This window comes from Hydra vulgaris, chromosome 05, assembly GCF_038396675.1.
Source record: "Hydra vulgaris chromosome 05, alternate assembly HydraT2T_AEP".
NCBI lineage: Eukaryota > Metazoa > Cnidaria > Hydrozoa > Anthoathecata > Hydridae > Hydra > Hydra vulgaris.
The window spans coordinates 13,292,258-13,314,990 of NC_088924.1; the positions used below are offsets into that span (position 1 = coordinate 13,292,258).

At 28.3% G+C, this 22,733-nt stretch overlaps 1 protein-coding gene across 5 annotated transcripts in view; it reads right to left on the bottom strand.

The window, feature by feature from the left end:
- Positions 1 to 22,733, bottom strand: part of LOC136080589 (semaphorin-5A-like) — a 150,550-nt gene that overhangs the window by 16,884 nt on the left and 110,933 nt on the right. For all 5 annotated transcript variants that reach the window (XM_065797424.1, XM_065797428.1, XM_065797426.1 and 2 more), the window contains 2 exons: positions 11,614 to 11,748; positions 11,161 to 11,295 (listed from right to left, as the gene is read on the bottom strand). In XM_065797424.1, coding sequence (XP_065653496.1) covers positions 11,161 to 11,295; positions 11,614 to 11,748 — 270 coding nt within the window. The remainder of the gene's footprint in view (positions 1 to 11,160; positions 11,296 to 11,613; positions 11,749 to 22,733) is intronic.

The window sequence follows — 22,733 nt, forward strand, 5'->3', positions numbered from 1 at the left end:
AGGAATATTTAGAATATTTAGTTCATTAATATAATATAAAGTTAAAAGAAAAGATATCGTTCAGTTATCATATGCTACTATTAAATGTTGTTATCATTTACAACTCATCAGTGCAAACTTTAACGGTTATATCTGTTATCACATATATCTGTTATCACATAATATATGTGATAACAGATAATAGACACAAAAAAAAAACTAGAAGTATAGATAAAATAAATCTATAATTCTGGTAAATATATTGTTGTTGCTGTTGTAGCTACATATTAGTGCAAACTGTACTTACAGTTTTTAAAGACATGTTGATATACGCGATAATGCATAAGCCAAACAATATTTCTTGTACTGCTAAAGTATTATTACATATACCAACATATCAGTGCAAACTGTAATAGAGGTATATTTATGTAGATACGTTGTCAAGTTCATTAGATGAGCTGTTAACTAAAGATATTTTGTCACTGGAAAATATGTAAAAATGATTTAAAAGAATTATATCTCTGTAAAGTGAATATGTATTCAAGTGATAGTCAAAATAGAGTATCAAATATGGTTGGTTTTTCTGGTGATGTTGAATTCAGTGATACTGATTTTGAACCCAAACCTGTGTATGTTATACACAACTTAGTAAAAGATGCAGTTAACAGTATACTACTAATTCTAATACAGTCTAGAAAATATAAAAAATTTGACATACCAAAGATGTCCAAGCATTAACTAGAACTCCATGTTATAATGTATCCACGTTGTATCGAGCAAGTGTAATAGAAATTAGATATGCAAAGGTTTGAAGTAGACACTAACTTTGTAACTGATGGTCTTCCTATTCAGTGCTCTAATAGTTAGTAATCGGAGACAATCTTTTGTTCAATAGTAAAATATAGTATCTTGCTCTTTGCTAATGGCTATTTATATTAGAAATGCAATGCTATCAAGTTTTCATGACACAATTTTATTTAGAAGAATTTGCAGCATAAGTTATTATTCTAACAACTAAAAGGTTAATTAATTATGAAAAACAGTATGGATTTATTTTGCATTGATTTATTTGTGATGTTCCAGTACATGCATTTGTTAGATGTTTATCAGGTCGCACATCAAAAAATAAGTGTGATTGGTAAACTTCTGTGACAGAGTAATTTAAAAAAAAAGTATTAATATTATTAATAGTGCAATTTTGAGAACTGATGCGGAATTTAGGTCGAATGCTTACCCATTGCATAAGAATAGGAACAGCAAATGATTGTTAATAAATAGTTTAGATAAGGTTTCTTTATTTGCCATTGAACCTATACACAATTTTTTTTCTCGAAGTGTGTCATCAATATCTTTATGTTGTGAGAAATTCAAATCAAAAGTCACATAACTGTAAGAACTTTAAACAAAGAGAATGATAATAACAGAAATTAATTATTGCCATTTGCTAAATGCCTTTTTGCTACTTTTTGCTACTTGCATCTATAATTCATCTAAGAGCTGTAATTTTTAATGTTCATAAGTTGTTTCATATTGTTGATAGTTTAAATATTATAGTTGTTCTGTACTTGATACACCTGCATTTAAATTTGAAAATTTACAATATTAAAAAAACACACACAATAAGAAATGCAAAATATAATGTAGCTAAATGATTTAATGGAAGATTTAATGGAAGGTCTATTCTTTTAAACCCATTGTAAAGTATGAAATGTACAATTAGCGAAATTTTAATTTTTAAAAGGAAAAATACTCTATGTAAATGGAATCTTTACAGATAGAGTATTTACATAGAAAGATGCAAACTCTGTGTATGGTAAAGTAATGAAAACACTTTTTAACAAGGGAGAGAAAAAATGCTCTATCATTGTTATATGCAATACTTATACAGTTTCTTAATAACATCAGTTTTTTAAAAATTTAACTAAAATTTTATATACCTGGTATGAATCTCACTTTAAACTGATTGCATGCATTCAGATTTAAGTAAGAACTTTTTCTTTGATTAAAGTAGTTTCTTTTTTTCTGATATAGATTTCTTAAATATGGAAGAATCATAGAAAAACATCCGAAATTTTGTTTTTCTTTGAAATCTTCCTTCTTTATAATGCACCACCGAAGGCAAATGCAATCAAATCTTTCAATTAAATGGATTTCAATAGTTTACCTTATAATATAATTGTTGAATACTACGTTGTATAGTGTATTTTTTGTTGTATACACAGTAATTGTAAGAAACTGTAAGAAATAATACATTTATATAATATAAGGTAAACAATGCATTAGTACACTAGTAGAGGATTTGGGTGCAATTTTTTTATTATAAAATCAATATAAAATGTGTTTTTATTATATTGTAAAAACTATAATATAGATGTGCAAATTGAACACTGAGCAAGTTAATTTAAAAAAATTTACAAGTATTAGTTTTTTGTTATTATTATTAGAGCCAACGCGTGTGCACGCTTGTATTTACATGTAATAACAACGCGTTTCAGAAGCATGTTATGTGTCCAATAATGTGCGCTTTTGAAGCGTATTTCTGGTACGTGTTCTACTCGGTGAAATGGCTAACATATATTCGTGAATAACATGTACTCTGAAAAGTTTTGAATGCTCATTTAATACCAAGAAAACACCTTATTGAATAACATCTAATTACTGTGTTTTATGCGTAATTACAAGAGTTTCAAATACGAGTATAGGATTAGATAGGATAGATACTCAGCAGGATTCCGGGGCACAATAAAACGACGAACGTGCGAACGTTTGTTAAAAAAAAAGACTGAAAAGCGAATGTCACGTTTTTTTACTTTTACTTAAGCAAACGTTGGTGTTCGCTTAAAATTCTTAAAAACGAACGCATAACTACAGCAATTTTTTTTCAAAATAATTATGCGATCGATAGTTTTTTATTTATTATAAAAAAAACATATTTATTCTAAAAAAACAATAAGCTACTAAAATCTAAAACGCATTTTCAACAACATTAAAAGAAACCATGCTTTCTTTAACAGCGTTACTTTTAAGTTTAATAATCATGTATATAATATAATACTAATAATCATGACTACGACTGTCCCGTTCCTTACTGTCAACTAATGAATGTATATTTCGTTATGACAATCTTTTATGGTCATTCAAAGCATGTACATTTAACTCCATCCACCACCTATGGTAAATTGATGTAATTACACTCTAATTGATTTAATAAATTAATTTTACTGGGTCAGTAAAATATCATTTCCGATAAAACGTGTTTTAAACTTAGGGGGGGGGGGGATGCGCCATTTACACGTCCGCCGCACAGTGAGTCAAAATCCATAAAAAACGGCAAAAAACCCCCCATAAAAAAAGTATTGCTGGAAAATAATTAATTTAATTATAATGTTACTAAATATCAATAAAAGTCAATAACTAACTTTTTTGTGAACAATTTTCAAGATTTCACCAATTTATACGCCTTTTTCCGAGACTTATTTGTTTTATTTTATTTATCGGAAAACTCGTTCAAAAAAATCTAGCTTTTGTGTCACTCTTTTAAGATTGACATGGGTAAAAACAGTTCAAAATTTAATTTGAAGTCATATGTTTAAGATGTTTGGCAACTACAAACAACATTTTTGACAATAAATTTTGTTTTTAGTTTTTCATTACTGAGATCTCAAAAATGTGTCATAAATTGATTTTTTTAAATTAGTTTAATTATGAGTTTAGTTTAAAAACTAAACGATTCCGCTAGATTCCAAGGTAGTTTTAATATTTTCCCATTAATAGGTATATATAAATGCAGAAAAAAAAAAATCATTTGCCCAAACTTGCCCCAATTAAAATAAGACCTTTCAAATACTTCGGTTTTTTTGTGTTTTTTTTTCGTTTTTAATTAAAACTTGCCGTATAAAGTAGCGAATATTAGTTCATTGCTTTCATTCATTAAACAAATTATACATTTAGTTCCTATTAGTAAAAAAACTCATGCTCATGCAGATGGTGCTAGTTATCAAACCTCAAAAACCAATATATGCAACGTTTGATGGCATAGTGCACGTTTTAAAATTAAAACTTGTGTATAAAATAACTTAAATAGTTCATTGCTTACATTCAACATGAAAAGAATACATTTAGTTCCTATAATTCAAGAGTTAGGAATTAATCATGATTACTTACTCGAGGCTCTTCTACGTGAGTTTTGTAGACTGGAGGGTCTATACTATGAAAGTATTGAAAAACCTGAAATGATAAATCTAAAGAAAAATCTAATAATATTTAAATGTAAATTCCGATCAAAGTTGCGGAAGTATGCAAGAACGTTCTCTAGACTTTTAGAACACGAGCGAACTTGGTTGAACAAAGATATTACTGTTAACAAATAAAATGTTGCATCAGGTTGAGGTAGAAAGTGCAAGAACCGGAAAGATTTAGGTGATAGTAGCAGAAGATCTAAGGTATTAATAAATAAATTAAATTCAACCCAGTTAAAAAAATAGTTTACAAGCTTAAATATTAAATATTATCTTGTTTAAGGTTGCCAAATTGGCTGAACATCCTGCTGAAGCATTGGCATTAGCTACAATAAAAAAAGCCACTAGAGATCCTAGCAAAAAAGACTTTGTTGATCTTGTGAAAAGTGCTACAAACTCTGAAAAAGATAAAATCAAAAAGATAAATTTTCCAATAAAAATGAAAACTGAAGATGCCTTGAGCCTAAAAATTAAGTGTGACCTTTCTGATGAACAGTATCAAATTATTAGAAATTCATCGATAATACATAATGCAGATATTTATCCTTCACTTCATGAAATTAAGAATTAGAGACACAAATGTAATCCTGAGGGTTTAATTGTGACAGAAATATCTGCTTCAACTTCTCTACAGGGTATGTTTAATCATACTCTGACAAGGATATTAACATTACGGAATGCCAAGACTCTATGACAATGTTTGCTGAAATTAGGGGGAGGTTTAAAGGTCTAATTCATTTTAAAGGTGGTTTTGATGGTGCCTCTAGTCAAAGTGTCTATACACAAAAATACACTGATACAAATATTGATGAAGCCCAAGTTAATGAACAAAGTCTTTTCCAGACAGCTGTTGTTCCACTTAAATTAACCATCATGAACAAAAATGTATGGTTAAATAAAAAGCCCTCTAGTACACATTACTGTAGACCCCTCCATCTCCAATATCAAAAAGAAACGGAAGAATTGATAAAAAATTAATATGAACTTTTAAAAGCAGAAATAAATAGACTAGTCAAGTTTGAAGTAAAGTTAGAAGTAGAGGAAGGCAAACCGGATGCGACTATCACATTTAAGTTCAAACTAGATTTAACCATGTTTGATGGTAAAGTGGTTAATGCCCTCACTAATACTCTGTCCTCGCAATCATGTAATGTTTGCGGAGCTAAGCCCAGTGAACTTAATAACCCAGCATTGATCAGATCTAAACCAATTAATGAAAAAGCTTTATCTTTGGGTCTTTCTACTCTGCATTTCTGGCTCAGATGTTTTGAATATATTTTACATTTAGGATATAAATTAGACATTAAAAAATACTTTGCCAAATCTCCTGCTGAAAAAGCATTAGTAAGAAGTAAAAAAACGAACATTCAACTGAGGTTTAGAGAAGAGCTAAGTCTTATAGTTGATATGCCCAAACAGAGTTTTGGCAACACTAACGATTTAAACACTGCCAGAAGAGCATTTGAAAATGCTGAAACTTTCGCTGATATAACGGGAGTGGCAGTAGATATAATTATTAGATTGAGGACAATCCTAATAGCAGTACGCTCCTGTTATGAGTTGAACTCTGAAAGTTTTGGCCAGTATTGCTATGAAACTACAGCACTTATACTCAAAAACTGTTGCTGGTATGTGATTCCCCCAACTGTTCATAAACTCTTGGAACATGGTGTGCAGATATCTGAGGCATTAGAACTGCCAATTGGTTACTTCTCTGAAGAGTCACAAGAGGCTCTAAATAAAGAAATTCGCAAAGCTAGATTAAACCATACAGCCAAGATATCTAGAAAGAATGTTATGAAAAACCAGTACCAATACTTGATGATTAGAAGTGATCCTGTAATATCAAACACTTGTTTTAAAAAATAAAAGGTTGAAAATGGAAAAACACTTAACCCTGAAGTTTTATCTTTGTTAATGCTGTAATAATGAAATAAAGCCTTTTTATTAGTATTAGGTTTTCTTTTTTTTTTTCTTGAAAGAAAAATTAGAAAAGATAAATATTTATTTTGTTTTTAATATATTTTAATATTATATAATATTAAAATATTTTTCAAACCAGTTTTTCTTTTTAATTAATAAATGTTTTGGTTTGAGGAATTTAGTTTTTTTAAATTAAGTCAGTCATTGTGCGCGTAAAAGTCTCTAACGCGTATACGCGTAAGTAGTACCCGCCTTAAGCACAAGAAATATTTAGATTAAAAAATATGTGGTATTCTTTTATATGGTATTTTGGATCAAGGAATTCGATTTTTTTATTTAGGTTATATTTTACGCGCGTAAAAGACAGTTACACGAGTATGCGCGCGCCTTACGCGTCATAGGTACGCGTAAAAATTATTTTTAATGGAAAATTTAATTTTTTTGACCCAAAATACGATAATATTGATGTATCACATAATTATATATGATAGTTATATAATTTTTGCCGTTTTTTCACCTTTCTGACTCACTGTGCCTGTATTTTTGTTTGTTTTATTGTGAGCTTCAAATCTTGCAATCAATTTTTGAATCATTTACTGATGATAGATTTTCTTCAAATTTTGCGTACATACTCTTGCTTGATGACAATACAATATTCAATAATTAGTTTTGTAATAAGTCAATTAATTTAGTTAATTTTTATAAATAATTATATGATTGTTTTCGTACTTATACGTGCGTTTGGATTATTTGGATAAAGCTTTGACTTCGTTAACGGAAAGTCTGCGGTTCGAGACTCGCATCGTCCCTAAACTTCTTTGTTTTTTTACACACGCATACAGCCGAATGTTAATAAAATAAAACAGTAATATCAGAAAAGATTGATTGCAAAATTTATGCTTTAATAACATGTAAAAGCGTTAAGATTTATAAAATATTATCAACTGTAACAGTGGTGACCCATTAGCGGCTCTTAAAACGTCATTGCGGCTCGCGAGCCGCATGCGACTCTTTTCAAAAGTTTTATTGAATTAGTAAATAAAACTTGAATTATACATAGCCGGAACGCACATGGTTTGAAAAATGGATATAGCAAAAGGTGGCAATTAAGCACTTCACAATAAAAGTAAGAAAAGAAAAATTGAAGATAAGAGCGGATCATTTCATGGTGATTGGACAGAAAAATACGCATTTATTGAAAAAGAAAATAAATCTATGTGTTTAATTTGCAATACTGAACTAGCTCATAATAAGACATGTAATGTTAAACGTCACTATGAAACAAAACATATGTGTTTTTCTAAAGAATACCCAATAAATTCACGTCATAGAAAAAAAAAAAAGAGTTTAAAACAACATTTAAAAATCGAGCTTAAAACAACATTTAAAAATCAACAAATGAATATTTCATCTTCCAGCAAAGATTCAAATATTACAACAGAAGCAAGTTTTATTATCGCTTGGAACATTGCAAAAAGTAAACATCCTTAAACCGATAGAGAGTTTGTAAAACAAAATCTTTTTGATCTGATCTCATCGGATGAATCAACAGATATTCAAGATAAAGCTCAAATTGCAGTATTTGTTAAATATGTAACATCAGATGTACTTGTGAAAGAAAAGTTGCTAGATTTCGTAGAGATAAAAGACACAACTTGTGGAATTGATGTAAAGGAAGCCCTTGTCACTGTTCTGATAAAAGCCAATGCTCCTAAGAACAAGCTTATTAGTGTTGCTACAGGTGGTACAACAGCAATGATTGGAAAATACATTGGACTTATGGGTTTACTAAATAGTGGTCCTACGTATCCAGAGTTTATCCCAGTATATTGTGTGATTCATTGAAAACATTTAGTAGCAAAATATTTTAGTTTTCCAATTGTTTTTAAATCTCTGGAGATTGTAAATTATATTCAATCTAATGCAAAAAATCAAAGACAGTTTAAAAATTTCATTAGTGAATTCGATCTTGCTGACAAACCAAGGGACTTGAAAAAAAAAAAAAAACTTGTCGTTTTACTGTGCTGAAAGGTGGCTTTCAAGTAGTGACGTTCTTTATAGGTTTGTAGAACTATTAGAACCAATTAAATGTTTTTTGCTTGAAAAGCAGAAGACATTTGAAATCTTTGACGATGTGAATTTTTTGCAAAATCTTTTATTTTTAACTAATGTAAAGCAGCATTTACAAAATATGAGTTTGTCGTTTCAGGGAAAAAGCATTTTTCATAAACCCTTTTTTAATTGATATTGTTAGTGATGGCTGTCCAATACCAGAAAATGTACTTGAAAAAACATCTCAATTTGAAATAGAATTACTAGATCTCCAAGAAGATCTAAATCTTCAAATGCTGCATAAAACACTAACTTTATTAGATTTTTGGAAAATGATTCCTGAAGTTAAGTATCCTCAACTAAAAAGGATTAGTATAAAACTTATTTCAATTTTTGGTTCAACATACACATGTGAATCTTTATTTTCGACTATAAAATTTGTTAAATCAAAGTATCGTGCCAATCTAACTAGTAAACAGTTACAGTTTGTTACAGTTGCTTAGAATATTAACTATAATGCTTGAAACCAGATTTTTAATACTACTAGTAAGTTTTTAAAAAACTTACTAGTAGTATTAAAAATCTTGGTGCCTAATAAATTTATAGTAAATTATGCAAGTTATTATACAAGAAGAATTTTCAAATGGTCTTTTACAAAAAATAATTGATGTTATAAAAAGATATATCTGTTGTCTAATTTTTTGGTGAATGAAAAAATTTATTTTTTTTCAATTGTAAAAATAAAAGTAATTTGAATTTTATTAAACTTCATTGAATTTTTTTATTTATTTATTAAGTGGTTTTTCAATTCGAATAAAAGCAAGTTTAATTCAAATACATTAAAATAATTTTTTTTTCTCAAAGAAACCTTTTTATCTTTAGATTTTTATATCTTGCTTACAATTATTTTTAAAGGAAATTTATGGTTGTTGTAATTGTGTACATTCAAAAAAAAAATTATGATTTAGAGACGCTTTCTCAATTTTTTCTACAAATGGTTTTCTAGTGTGAATAAAAAGGAATCAGATTTTATGTAGCCAGGTTTACATTTAAAAAATAGCTTTTACTTTCTTTATTGTAAAAAAAACTAAATACTAAATATAAATTGTGTACATACTAAGTTTATTTATAAAAGTACTATTTCCATTTAAAAAATCTAAATATTGATGTATAAAAATCTAAATTTACATTGGCCAATTATTTTTTTTAAAGATGAAGTTAGCATAGCAACATTTAATGCGGCTCTTCGGTACGTGTCATTATTTATATGAGGCTCTCGCGTCTAAAGTTCTGGCCAGCGCTGAACTATAATATCACTATTTTGTATTAATCGATAACAGTTTACAGTCAAAAGGTTATTGCATATTAGTTATCATTAATTTGCGAGCACTTTGCAATTGCGTGAAAAATTGTTTTGAGTAATAAAAAATTGATAAAATTCAATAAGCATCTTTAATATATATAACTATTATATATCTTATTAACTTGAATAAAAGTTATTTGAAAATAAAACTTCCTTATAATTTATTAAAAATTATTTGAAGAAAAAAAATAAAAGTTAAAAGAATTGAGAATAAAACTGGCATATTCATGGCCGACGACACGGGTTTCGAAGTTGAGGCGCACGATCATCTAGTTCTATAAACAAGTCTTCTATTTTATTCTCATTTTTTTTTTAAAAAAAAGGCCTTTAAAAAAAAAGTGTACGTGGGGGAGGGGGAGCTCCTCTAACCTTCCCCGTGTTGTCGGCCCTGTTATTTGACATACCGCTTAAATAGACGTTCGTCAATAAATAAGAAAACAGACGTCAACGTTTAATTAAAAAAAAAAACAATTTGTCGCGCTCTGGATTCGCATTGCATACTCGTTTTTAAACGCATCTGAAGCGTATTTCTAAAGCGTCTTTGACACTATTAAATGGATAACATACATACCAGATTGATACGTATTCAAACAAGTTTTAAATGCGCATTTTCAACTTAATGTGCCGGCTGGGATGGCTGTACCAGTTTTTTAGTGAACTTTCTGTTTATCAAATATGTTATAATTATTTATAATAAAAGATGATGACTCAATTATAAATTCAGGTGAAATTTCTGTCATCTATCAATTCTTTATATTTATTAATCCAGAATATTAGGGTTTCTATCCCAAGATTATGAGGGATACTGGTATAGAGGTTAACAATGTCATTATACAACTTTCTGACTGAAGCTCTTTTGAAATTTTTCTGAGGAAATCCCAGTCATCATTAACTGTTTAAATGTTTCTCGTTTCCTTACGATTGGAGACAAAATTATATGTAGACACTGGGTCAAATGAGACGTGATGAGTTTATTCCGGCAATAACTGGTCTGCCTTTAAGGTCATTTGAAGGTTTCATTTTAATAAAAAAAGAGTTGGACAATTTTACCTTGTCAATAATTACTTGACATTCGTGAATTTAAGTAATAATTTAGAAGCTACTAATCCTCTACATTTTATCAGATTCTGAACTGTTTTATATGTTGTAATGGATAAAAGATGGTCTGATAAACAAGTTTGATAATATAATACGTCAAATCCATCACAACTAAAGTATTACCATTGTCATGTTTTTTAATCGCTACATCTTTCATTTGTTGTAATTTTTTTTATTGCTGCTCTTTCTTGATTTGTAATGTTATCAACAAAATAAACTTTACTTTGTTTGATTTGTGTGATTTCATTTTATTATACCAGAGTGGTTTTATAATTATAATTTGATTTATTTTTAATTATACTTATATATATATATATATATATATATATAAATATATATATATATATATATATATATATATATATATATATATATATATATATATATATATATATATATATATATATTTATATATATATATATATATTTATATTTGTTGTATCCTTCTAGTATTATTAAACTAGAATATTTAATTTTTTTAAAAGTTAATTTAAAACAAAATTTTACCAAAGCATTCCATGACTTCAAAATTGCTACCATGACACCAATCTATAACCTTTGAAATCTCACAAACCCTTGATTTGTCCACAAATCCATGAGAAAAATTACAATTAATTAAATTACTTCTTTGTGCCCAAATAGCTAATATAAAAAACATCTTTAAAAATAACATAATTAAATAAACTTTTAGTGAGCAAGTCGTTAAGAAAATAAAACAATTTAATAATTTTTGTAGACTTAATCATGTTATAAAAAAATTAGATTATGTCTTAAAAATATAAGAAAGTATATGTATATGTTCATCTTTAAAAATAACAAGTAAGTATTGTTGTTTATAAACATATACATATATTTGCATATATTTTTTATGACATATCAATTTTTTTTTATAACATAATATTATGTTTACGAAATATAGCAAGTGTATATGGCTTCCTAATTAAAAGTACATATATTTACCAAAGCATTCTAAAACTTCAGTGTTAATATCATAACACCAATCTCTTGCATTAGAAATTTTACATTCCCTTGTTCTGTTTATAAATCCGTGAGAAGCATTACAAACTGTCCAATCGCTCCATTTTGACCAATGAGCTAAAGTAAAAAGTAAAATGAATGACTGAAACTTCTTTTAATCAAAAAATATGTAACTGCTTTGATAAACGAAACAAACTTTTTTTTAAAGCATTTTATTATTAACATATACTTGTTTTGACTACCACTATAGTGTAAGTCAAAACATAAATGTTTAATTTTAACTGAAGATGACTGTAGTCACCTTAAGTTAAAATTAAACGTTTAAACTTTTGCCAAATATCTAAGACGGTAAAAAAAAAAAAAAATACAAAGTTTTCAAATATTTGCTTACAAACTATTAATATACTTTTAAATTACAATAAAGTCTATTAAATTAAAAAAAATCATAAGAAAAATAGGAAGTGATGAAAGTATATATCAAACAATACGCATTACATATCAAAAGTAATAGTTAAACAAAAAATGACATTAGGGCATGGTGAATCATGGTTCATTCATATTAGGTTTTAACCATGCTATGAACTTTAACTTTACTTTAAGTTTTAATTCAAACTCGAATCTAATTGGAAAAACACTTATCATTTGATTAAACGAAACAATTTAAATGATCATAATAAGATATGAGACCTTTTGTTGCTCTTATAATGTTTAGCAATCGCGTCTTGAGATGGGGAATAGTCTCGCCTATATAACTGTAATTACATGCTGCATATACTATTTTGTAGGTGTTTTTGGTTTTCTGACAGCTCATATGGAACTTGCTACTAAAGAGTTATAATCTCGTTAATTTTTATCTATAGCAATTATTTCCGATTTAAAAAGTCTTTTATTTATTATATAGTTTTAAAATTTTTAATATCGTAAACCTTTGAATACAAATCTTTTTATTTTGTAGGAGTAGTTGTGACAAATATTTATATGAAACTGTTCAAACCTTGAATATCAAAACTTGAAAAATAGTTTATATTTTGATTATTTAGAGTTTTACAATGTTTACTTTCTATTATTGTTCCTTCAAAAATCATTTTATCATTTCGGATATTTAAAAAAAAAATAGGTAAGAATACTTTATACACTGCATTAGCTCGTGTTGCAGCTTGTTGTCTAAGTTATATAAGTTTTGTTTATAAATTTATCAATTCTATAAAAACTAAAGTAAATCGTTGGTCTGCTACAGTTATTAACCAGTGGTAAAGCATAACATATTTTGTTGTATAAACTTTTTTGCATGCTTTGAATAACATTCAAAATAATCCTGCAGAATAAATTGTCAGAAATATGAAATAATATGTTTCTTCTTATCATGCATGTACAATATATAATTGTACTAATTCTAAAAATTTATATATATATGTTTATACAAATAATATATTATATCATGTGTATAAGTTATATCATGTGTATAAATAAATACACATGATATATTGTATCATGTGCTTTTTTTTAATTTTAGTAAACTTACAATATTGTAAAAAAAAATTGTCAAACAACTCTTGTGTGTAATTACATTCAAAATTGTGTTGCATAAAATATTTTGAAAGTATTGTTTTTCATATTTATATTTGACATTTTTTAGCATACTATGCAACTTTTTTACAAAAAAAAATTGATGCCAGGAGTTATATAAATTATACTGAAAGCCAAGTTTCAAAAGCAATAGTAGCTATCGATGGTAGTTTTTCATACAAAAAAAGCATCAGATATTCACGAGGTGCCAGTTGGCACTTGGTATAACAAGATTAAAAAACTTCATCTGAAAACACCTGGAAAACCAACGGTTTTTGCAAATATACAAGAAATAGCAATTGAACAACATTGCTGTTGCTGCTTGGGGTTTTCCTTTTGATATCATGGGTCTTCGCGTATTATGGAAGTCAATTTTGGATATCGAGGTCAGAATTATTCTTGATTTTAAAAATAACTTTCCTGGAAGAGAGCGGGCTCCTCGTTTTTTAAAACGAACGAGTCAGAATATTAAAAATTCTCGGTCATCGGTTTCATATTCTTTAGTTAATAAATTATTTGATAATTTGAAAAGTACATTAAACTAAGATAAAGTAAAAGAAACTCCTTCTTGTTATATCTTTAATTAAGTTGGAACCAATTTGTCAGATAATCCTGAAACCAAACGATTTATATTTATAAGAGGGGTGAAATATCCTTAATGTATTTAAAACAGTAGTAAGGGTGCTACATCAATCATGTTTTGTAGTTCAGCCTTTGGTCAAATGGTACCTGCCTATATTGTTTATAAAGCTGACAATCTATGGACAACGTGGACAGAAGGTGGACCACCTAATGTACGATATAATCAAAGTAAGTCAGGATAGTTTGATTCTGTTTGCTTTTCTGACTGGTTTGACACCATTTTCGTCAGATTTGTAAAAGATCTTCCAGGAACTAAAGTTCTTATTAGCGATAATCTAAGCAACCATATAAATCAAAAAGTATTTAAGTTAGCTGAGGAAAATAAGATTTCGTTTTTTTGCTTAATTGCAAACTCTACCCATTTATAGCAACCACTTGATGTTACGTTTTATGGACCACTTAAAAGGTATTGGAGAAAAATACTGGATCAGTGGGAAACCTCATGTTCAAAAAAGCAAAGACTATTACAAGAGATAAATTTCCCTCCTTATTGAAAACTTTGTATACTTATATATATTCATCAATTTAAGAGATGAGCAACAGTTTAGTTGCTGGTATAAAAAAATGTGGTATTTACCCATTAAATGCTTGTATTGTCCTCAAGGGTCTGCCAGATGCAGATAAAAATATTGAAACCGTTCAAAAAGGGGTTCAGGGGGTTGGAACCGATGACGGCGCATTAAACCACTGATCTATCAAAATTATGCATGTAATTGAAAAACAAACAACTTTATAACCTCTTATACCGATTGCAATTTTAGTTCAGTAAAATTAGCGAAAAATGTCATGTTATCCATAAAAAATTAAAAGCAAGCTCAAAATTGCTGGAAATATTCAGCATACACTCCTTATTAATATTGGATAAAATCGGCCTGATCCGGACTCGAGCTTTGTATAAAATCTAAGATAGCGTCCAAAAAGATATTTGTATTTCTCAGACTTAGAAATATGGTTCTTGAATGTAATAGTATACTTTTGAGGTCAAGGAATTCATTTTCGACATTTGTTACCTTTGAGCTAACAATATGGCCGACAAAATCTGAGATGGCGGCTGAAAAAAAAAAAATTAAAATTGACTTCTTTTTAATACACTTACAATGGTATAAGTGCCTGCTCATATCCATTATATATATATATATATATATATATATATATATATATATATATATATATATATATATATATATATATATATATATATATATATACATATATATATATATATATATAAATATATATACCTGGTCCACTTCTCTTTTTAGTATACATCAACAATCTAAATATGGCCTCGAACCTTATGAGCATCATGTTTGCAGACGGTACAAATTTATTTTTATCAAACAAAGACATTAACAAACTTTTTTTAAATATGAATGAAGAACTTATAAAAATTTCGACTTGGTTTAAATGCAACAAACTAACCTTAAATATTGACAAAACAAAGAGGATCCTTTTCCATTCCTCAACAAAAAAACGTTTTTTGCCTAATGATTTACCAAAACTTTATATTGATGAAGTAGAAATAAAAAAAGATTTTGTTTTAAAATTCCTAGGTATTTATCTTGACGAAAATATGACATGGAAAACTCATATTGATTATATATCAACAAATGTTGCAAAAAGTATTGGAATCCTCTATAAGGCCAGAAATTATTTAAATAAAAATAATTTAAAACAACTATACTACTCATTTATTCATAGCTATATAAACTATGCAAATATTGCCAGGGGAAGTACAGGTAAAAGTAAATTGCAATGTTTTTACCGCCATCAGAAACATGCAATGCGAATAATACATTTTTTAAATCGTTTTTCAAATACAAAACCTTTATTCAAAGATATGAATGTATTAAACGTTTTTGAACTTAACTTATATAATACTTTATGTTTTACGTTTTGTTGTATGAACAACCCTTAATTACATATTTTTAAAGATCTATTTACCTTTAAAATAAAGAATATATATAGTTTGCGAAATAAAAACTATTTAAAAGAACCCTTTTCTCAAACAAAGTTTAATCAATTTTGTATCGATTATCGAGCACCTTATCTCTGGAATAAAATTGTCCAGCCTAATTTTGATTCATCTATCTCTTTTTCTGTTTTTAAAAACAAATTAAAGAATATTATTTTTTAAACGGATAATATATTGAAATATTTTTGAGATATCATTTTAACGATTTATTATTTCAAATGTTATGGATTGTTATTTTGTTATAAACTTGTATTATTTTATATTATATTTATATTGTTATTTTTATATGGTTCTGGCGACAAGATCGTTATGATCTTCTTCCAGATTCCAAGTTTATATATTTATATAGTACATGTAAATCACGACATGTAAATAATGTAAACTAAAACTAAAACTTAAAAAAAATATATATATATATATATTTTAGATCAGTAATTATTTTTTATATTATTATTTTATATTTGTTATATATATCCAAATTAATGTTAAAGATTTAATGTAACAATTCTTAACTGTTTAATGATTGGAGTTTGTTCTCAGATGAGTTCTACCTTTTTAAACTGAAATCTAAAATAAGTCAATATATAAATAATCATACTAATAACAATTGTGAGCAACCTATTCTTGTTTTACTGTGATACTAAAAAAATTACTTCTCGTTTAACTTATTAAATTTCTTACTAACTGACTATGAATCTAAAAAACCAATTATAGCTATATTATAGTGTTTATTCCCTTGCGGGGAATTGTCATTATTTATCAATTAACGTTCCTTTGAGGCTTCAAACGCATGTATATGAAGTCATTGTTGCATTATAGACCGCTAATTACTCTCTACCGGTTATTTAGACAATATTTACAACACAATATAAACTGTTGTCAATCCTTTTAAGAATAATAATTGAATCTAGGTGACCCTAAAAATTTTGTTTTAGTTCACTAAAAATTTATTTTTATTATTTTCATCATAATGGACGAAACAGACGAGTTATGCTTATTGTGCAGTAAATCTCTTTTTTGTGCTGAAGTAGTACTTTTTCAATAAGGTTCTTAAGCCATACTTTTTCACAAACACATTTGTAATATTAGGTCCTCAGACTGTCAATTTATTTATGCTTTTGTATGTGGTTTACAAAAATACAAACAAAAAAAATGTCTGGCTTTAAATCTATAAATATATATATTTTAGGTTTCGAATATATATATACTTTAGGTTTAGAAAACCTGAAAAGTTACAGTAAACTAAGAAATAATGGCAAATTTGAAAAAATGAGAAAATCTAAGTCAATCCGTGTTCACTTTTATTGTCGCAAAGACTATACAAATGCTAAGCGCATTCAACAAATAACCATTTCTAATTTGGTGGCAAGTGCTTCATTAGATTATGGTCCAAGACTTTACTCGACGTTAGGAAAGTTTGATTTCAAATTAAATCGTCGATTCTGCGGAAAATCTGCGAACTTAAAAGACGAAAGTAAAAAGACGTATGAGAAGAGGCAAACAATTTCCATCGTATCAGTTAAGGCCACAAAACATTTGGTGCTAGATTTAGCTCAAATGCGGAATGACGAATGGGGCGAAGTGATTCGAGCAGGGGTTGGTAGCGTAACAGATTTGATTTCAGCAGAAGGGCGATATCATAGCCTGTCAGATGCATTTTTTGAAAAAAGAGAAAGTTATTAAAAAGAAAGCCTGGTTGTTCCTTTAATTTAGAACAAATTTTGCCTTTTAATAAATTATGTGATAACCTTTGTGATAACGAACGAATGTCGGTATTCGATTTCAAATTAAATGATAAATTTAGTGAACTCCTTCCACCTGGAATTTACCCACGTCATTAAAGCGCGTGACATTCGTGATCCCAACGTGTTTATTGAATAGATAAAACACCATAAGCAATTTTGTGGAACCCAACCTAAAATGATTTCTCTTTCCAACGGTAGGAGACAACGATAAAATTAATTGTGATGGAGCAGTTGTTTCACATAACACGCCAAAAGCCAAACACGATGAAGTGCTCATGCCGGAGAAAAATTTTTCCTAGCATTATTTGAATCAAAAAGAAAGTCAAATTTGATTTATAAATTTTGTTATTATGAGTGTTTTCACAGAGTAGCATCAAAACCAGTTCAAAAAACCTTTGATTTAGCTGTATTACTTCCAACGATTTTTGGAGCAAAGCAACATTCTGTTTCTACCATCAAATAAAACAATGGCGCAGTCATAAAATGAATCCAATAAAATGGGCTTAAAAAATGATAGGATCAAATCTCATACCAACATCAAACCTTCAACCACCATTTCCAGAAAATTGATACATCATGCGAGTTGCAACTTTAAAACTGGGTGAATTAGAAATTGCGAATGAAAGTAGTTAAATTTAATCTTATGAATAATATAATGACAAAAGTAGTTAAAATAACACAAAAAATTCTGCCAAAATATCAAAATTAAACCCCTATTGTAGTTGATTTACAATGAGTGTAAACGAGACTTTTAACTGTATTTAAGTGGTTTGAATTGGTCATCAATGTGTGGGTTATGGAAATGGATAGCTCAAATCCTGCATACGTAAATGATGCTGACACATCGAACAAAGATTATGAAAATGACAAAAATAGAGATGTCAATAGATGAAGAATCAATTTGAAATAGTTAAAATTAAATATACTAAAGTTTGAGATAATATAATTATGATAATTTTGTAACATTTTGACATACGTGTAGTGTAGTTCATTTACGATGTTCTACATACGAAGTGATATAGTTTAAAGTTTCCGGTTTCTTTACTTAATATTTGTATATACAATGACATTTTCTGCCAAGCAAGTCTTCTAAAGACTGGAATACTCGTGGGTCTACTATGAACATTTACTTTTTATACCGGTACGTAAAACATATAGAATATACACACAAAATATAATCATGTTTCTAAGTGATCTACAAGCTCATATATTAATTATATTTTAGATGCAATCTGGGACACCATCTTGGATTTCTCCTTCTTATGACTGTCGTATAGATATTAGAAAAAAGTGGAAAGTTTTTGTTTAAAAAGTTTTATCCTATTTATTGGTCTAATTAGACCATTAAATAGGATGAACACGGCTTTTTTGTAAACTGTTGAAGCCGTGTAAGCAAAAAACTCAAGATTTTTGTTTAAATTTTTCAGGAAAGTTCTTCTTATTAAAAAAATGTAGAATATTTTTTTTAAGGATATATTCTAATTAGGACTAGATATAGTAATTACTATGTTACTTCTTTAAAACTATTTATTCTTTACTTTAGTAATAAATAGAAACTCCTAGGAGTTGTCCACAAATTACGTCACGCAATTTTTGATCATTTTAGACCCCGTTCTTCGTCACAAGATCGCAACACTTTAGTAACAAGTTCCGTTTAAGTTTGTCACAAAACCACTGATCCCTTACCCCCCTTCTCTCTAAAGCGTGACAAAATTTATGGACGACCCCTCATCCGTGAAATGATGTATCTGTAACAGCTTTATATTCTTTTGTGCAATTGTATGCACCATGATTAAAATTAATCAGAAGATGTAAAATAAATGCAAAAACAAACTTGAAGTACGGAAGTTTTTTGTGCCACAAACTAACGTCGCTGAGCAAAATATTTTGGCTTAACTTTTAGCATGGAAGTATAAAACAGATTGAATTTCATCAAGACGCAAACATCAAAGCAATTTCAGTTCGTCTTAGGAGTATGTTTGTAACCAACAATAAAAAAAAGCGATTTTCACTAGACAAAAAACAACAAAAACTTACTGAAATAATTTTTATTAAAATATTAAAAAAATTATTCAAAGATATATTATTAAGTTTTAACCATTAGTTATTGTAATTATTCAATAAAATGTTTATGAAAACTCTGTTGTTAAATAGAATCACTTTATTTTAAAAGCATATGTTAGTTTAAGCTTCTTTTCTTGCTTTAAATCATAACACGATATTTGATTAAAAAGACAGCTAAAACAATTTTAAAAAATTAAAAAAAATGTTTTCTAAAGTGCTAAGACCTAAAGTTTCATTAGCTCTATATCAAAATTCCATTTATGCTAGTAATACTCCATTCATTTAATGTAAAGTTCAAAAAAAGTTCTTATTTGACGTTTCGTTATCGCCATTTTTGATGTTTATACTTTAATATTATTGACGCACCATCAAAATACAATTTATAAATTATCATGAACGTACGTACTTGTGTCAACGTATAAAAATTAAGCGTTTAAGTACAGTCTTGGTGTCGTTTTTATTTTGCTTATATAACCAATAGTTACAAGCGTAGTCCGGAGGCATTTCAATGTGGTTGAACTTTCATCTGTGTTATACTTCCGTGCATTTAAATTAGGGTCTTATAGCTAAGGCCGTCAATAGTTTTTAATAGTCTAAGGTCTTCTTAGTTCTGCCATTTGTATAGCGTAACCTATAAAAGTCTCTAATGTAAAAGTATTTAGCATATCATATCCCCTCAGTATTATCTTGTTCTAACTACAAATATAATAAATAAAAATGGTCTATCTAATATGTAAAATAAATACAAAAAAAATTATATTTCTAAATACAATGTTCTATGTAATATACAAGATGTATTCAAAAAATACTCGGAATTTTTAAATTTCGCAAATTTGGAGAGGCAATTCTCAGCATTTTTTTGTGTGTTAGTATACACCCCCCCAAAGCATGATAAAATTCTCAGCTATATTCATTGTTTACTTTGTCTGTTGTAGTTGCTAAGGTTTGACGTGTTTTTATGAGCTCGGCAATTTTTGTTTGTTTAAAAAATAGAAGAATTGAAGAGTCAAAGAATTTGTATTAAATTTTGCGTAAAAAATGGGATGAAGTGTACCAAAGTGTGTGAAATGTTGAAAAAAGCCTATGGTAGGTCTGCTATGAAAAAAACAAGTGTTTACGAGTAATATTAGCGAATATAAGATGAAAATGTGAAAAAAGTGGAAAAAATGGTTATAAATGATCGCCGAATCACAATAAGAGAAGTTGCTGATGAAGTTGGCATTTCCAAAACTGCTGAATTTCGACCAAAAAAACAATTTAATGAGCATCGCTCAGGAGCTGCTAAATGACATCAACGACAATCCAAGTTTGTTTGAAAGGGTCATAAATGGTGATGAAACATGGGTATACGATTATGACGTCGAAACCAAAGCACAATCACAATCTGAAGAAAGCACGTCAAGATCGATCAAATATTAAGGTTTTGCTTACTATTTTCTTTGATTAAAATGACTTAGTTCATCATGAGTTCTTACCACAAGGTCGTACGAATAATAAGGAGTATTACCTTGAATTTATACAACTTTTACGTGAAGCAATCCGAAAAAAACGCCCCGAATTATGGCAAAACAATTCATAGCTTTTGCACCACGATAATGCACCTGCTCACTCGTCGTTGCTTGTTCGTAATTTTTTGGCCAAAAATATCGCCGTAGTCATGCCCCAACCTTTATATTCACCAAATATGGCTCTGTGTAACTTTTTCTTATTCCCAAAAATGAAGAAAACCTTGAAAGGCTGTCGCTTCACATGCATAAATGACATTAAAAGCCCATGGCTGAATGAAATAGAGGCTATCTAAAAAAAATCGAGTTTGTGAAGAGTTTCAAGGATTGGCAGAAGCGCTGGCACAAGGGCATAGTATCAAATGGGGAAGAACATTTTATCTATTACATTTGTAGATAGAACGAGATAATACTAAGGGGAAGATATGTTTATTTTGCAGACAGTATATGAAACAATGATGTATAATAAATCTATATAATGAGAAAACTTTACATTTTTATTAAAACAATTAGAAATCTTTTTTTTTTTTTGTCAAACATATATAAGCATAATTCAAAAAATTTCAAAGTTTATTACAATATGGGGAGGTCTTAAACCCGCCAAAACGACACTTATGACAGTGCACTAAACCATTGTTTTATTAATGATATGCGTTAAGGAGAAAAATAAACCTAATTATAAGTCTCTTATAAGCTCTACGTATGCGGAAAAGGTATGCATGTTAATTTTTTTGCTCTTAAAGCAATTTTTCAGAATGAATTATTTTACTAAAAAATATTGAAGCAGATAAGAAATAAATATAGAAAGGAACGGTGTGGAATAAATAAGTAAAGAAATGGTTTGGTAAAGAACCGTATTTTTACGGGTCCGGTCAGCTAGTATGTTCTGATATTAAATCGTATCAAGGGTTTTTTAATGATTTTAGAGATTGTTAGTTAAGATAAAATTTAATTACAAATTGTTAAATTAAAATAATACAAGATTGCAATAACCTTTTGCGATACTTTTTCAGTATAAATATAATCACTAAACAAATTTACTACTATTTTCAAAGGAGTCCTACTTTGATATATTTTGGCCCATATCCACGCCAAGCTGATCGTGTTTACATTTTTACACAAACGAATTATAAGTGTCTTAAAGATCAACTATCAAAAAGCTAAGCCTGATCAGCTTGGTGTCATAGGTATCTAGTAATTTAAAAAAAATATATATATATTTTTTCTTAGAATTCAAAATTATTTTTAAGTTGTAAAGTGTAGCTTTATATTGTTTTCTGATATTCTTGAGCGTAAATATGTGTTTTAAAAAAGAAAAAAGAAAAGAAAAAAAAGGCCAAAAACGTATGTAAGTTAGACACACTCCTTTTTTTATTGAATTGCGCACATCGCTTACTGATATATTTTTACAAACAAATTTTTTTTCCATATTTTCACCTCCAACAAGGCTGCAAGCAACCGCTATTAGAGTTAGAAGTTACTGGAAGAGAAAAGATAAAATTTTTAGTGAAGATAACGATTATCAGACGACTTAAAGGATTTTAAATTAAATAAATCCGGAAAAAGAAGATAAAGGGAGCAATTTCCAAAAAACTGATGTTTTAG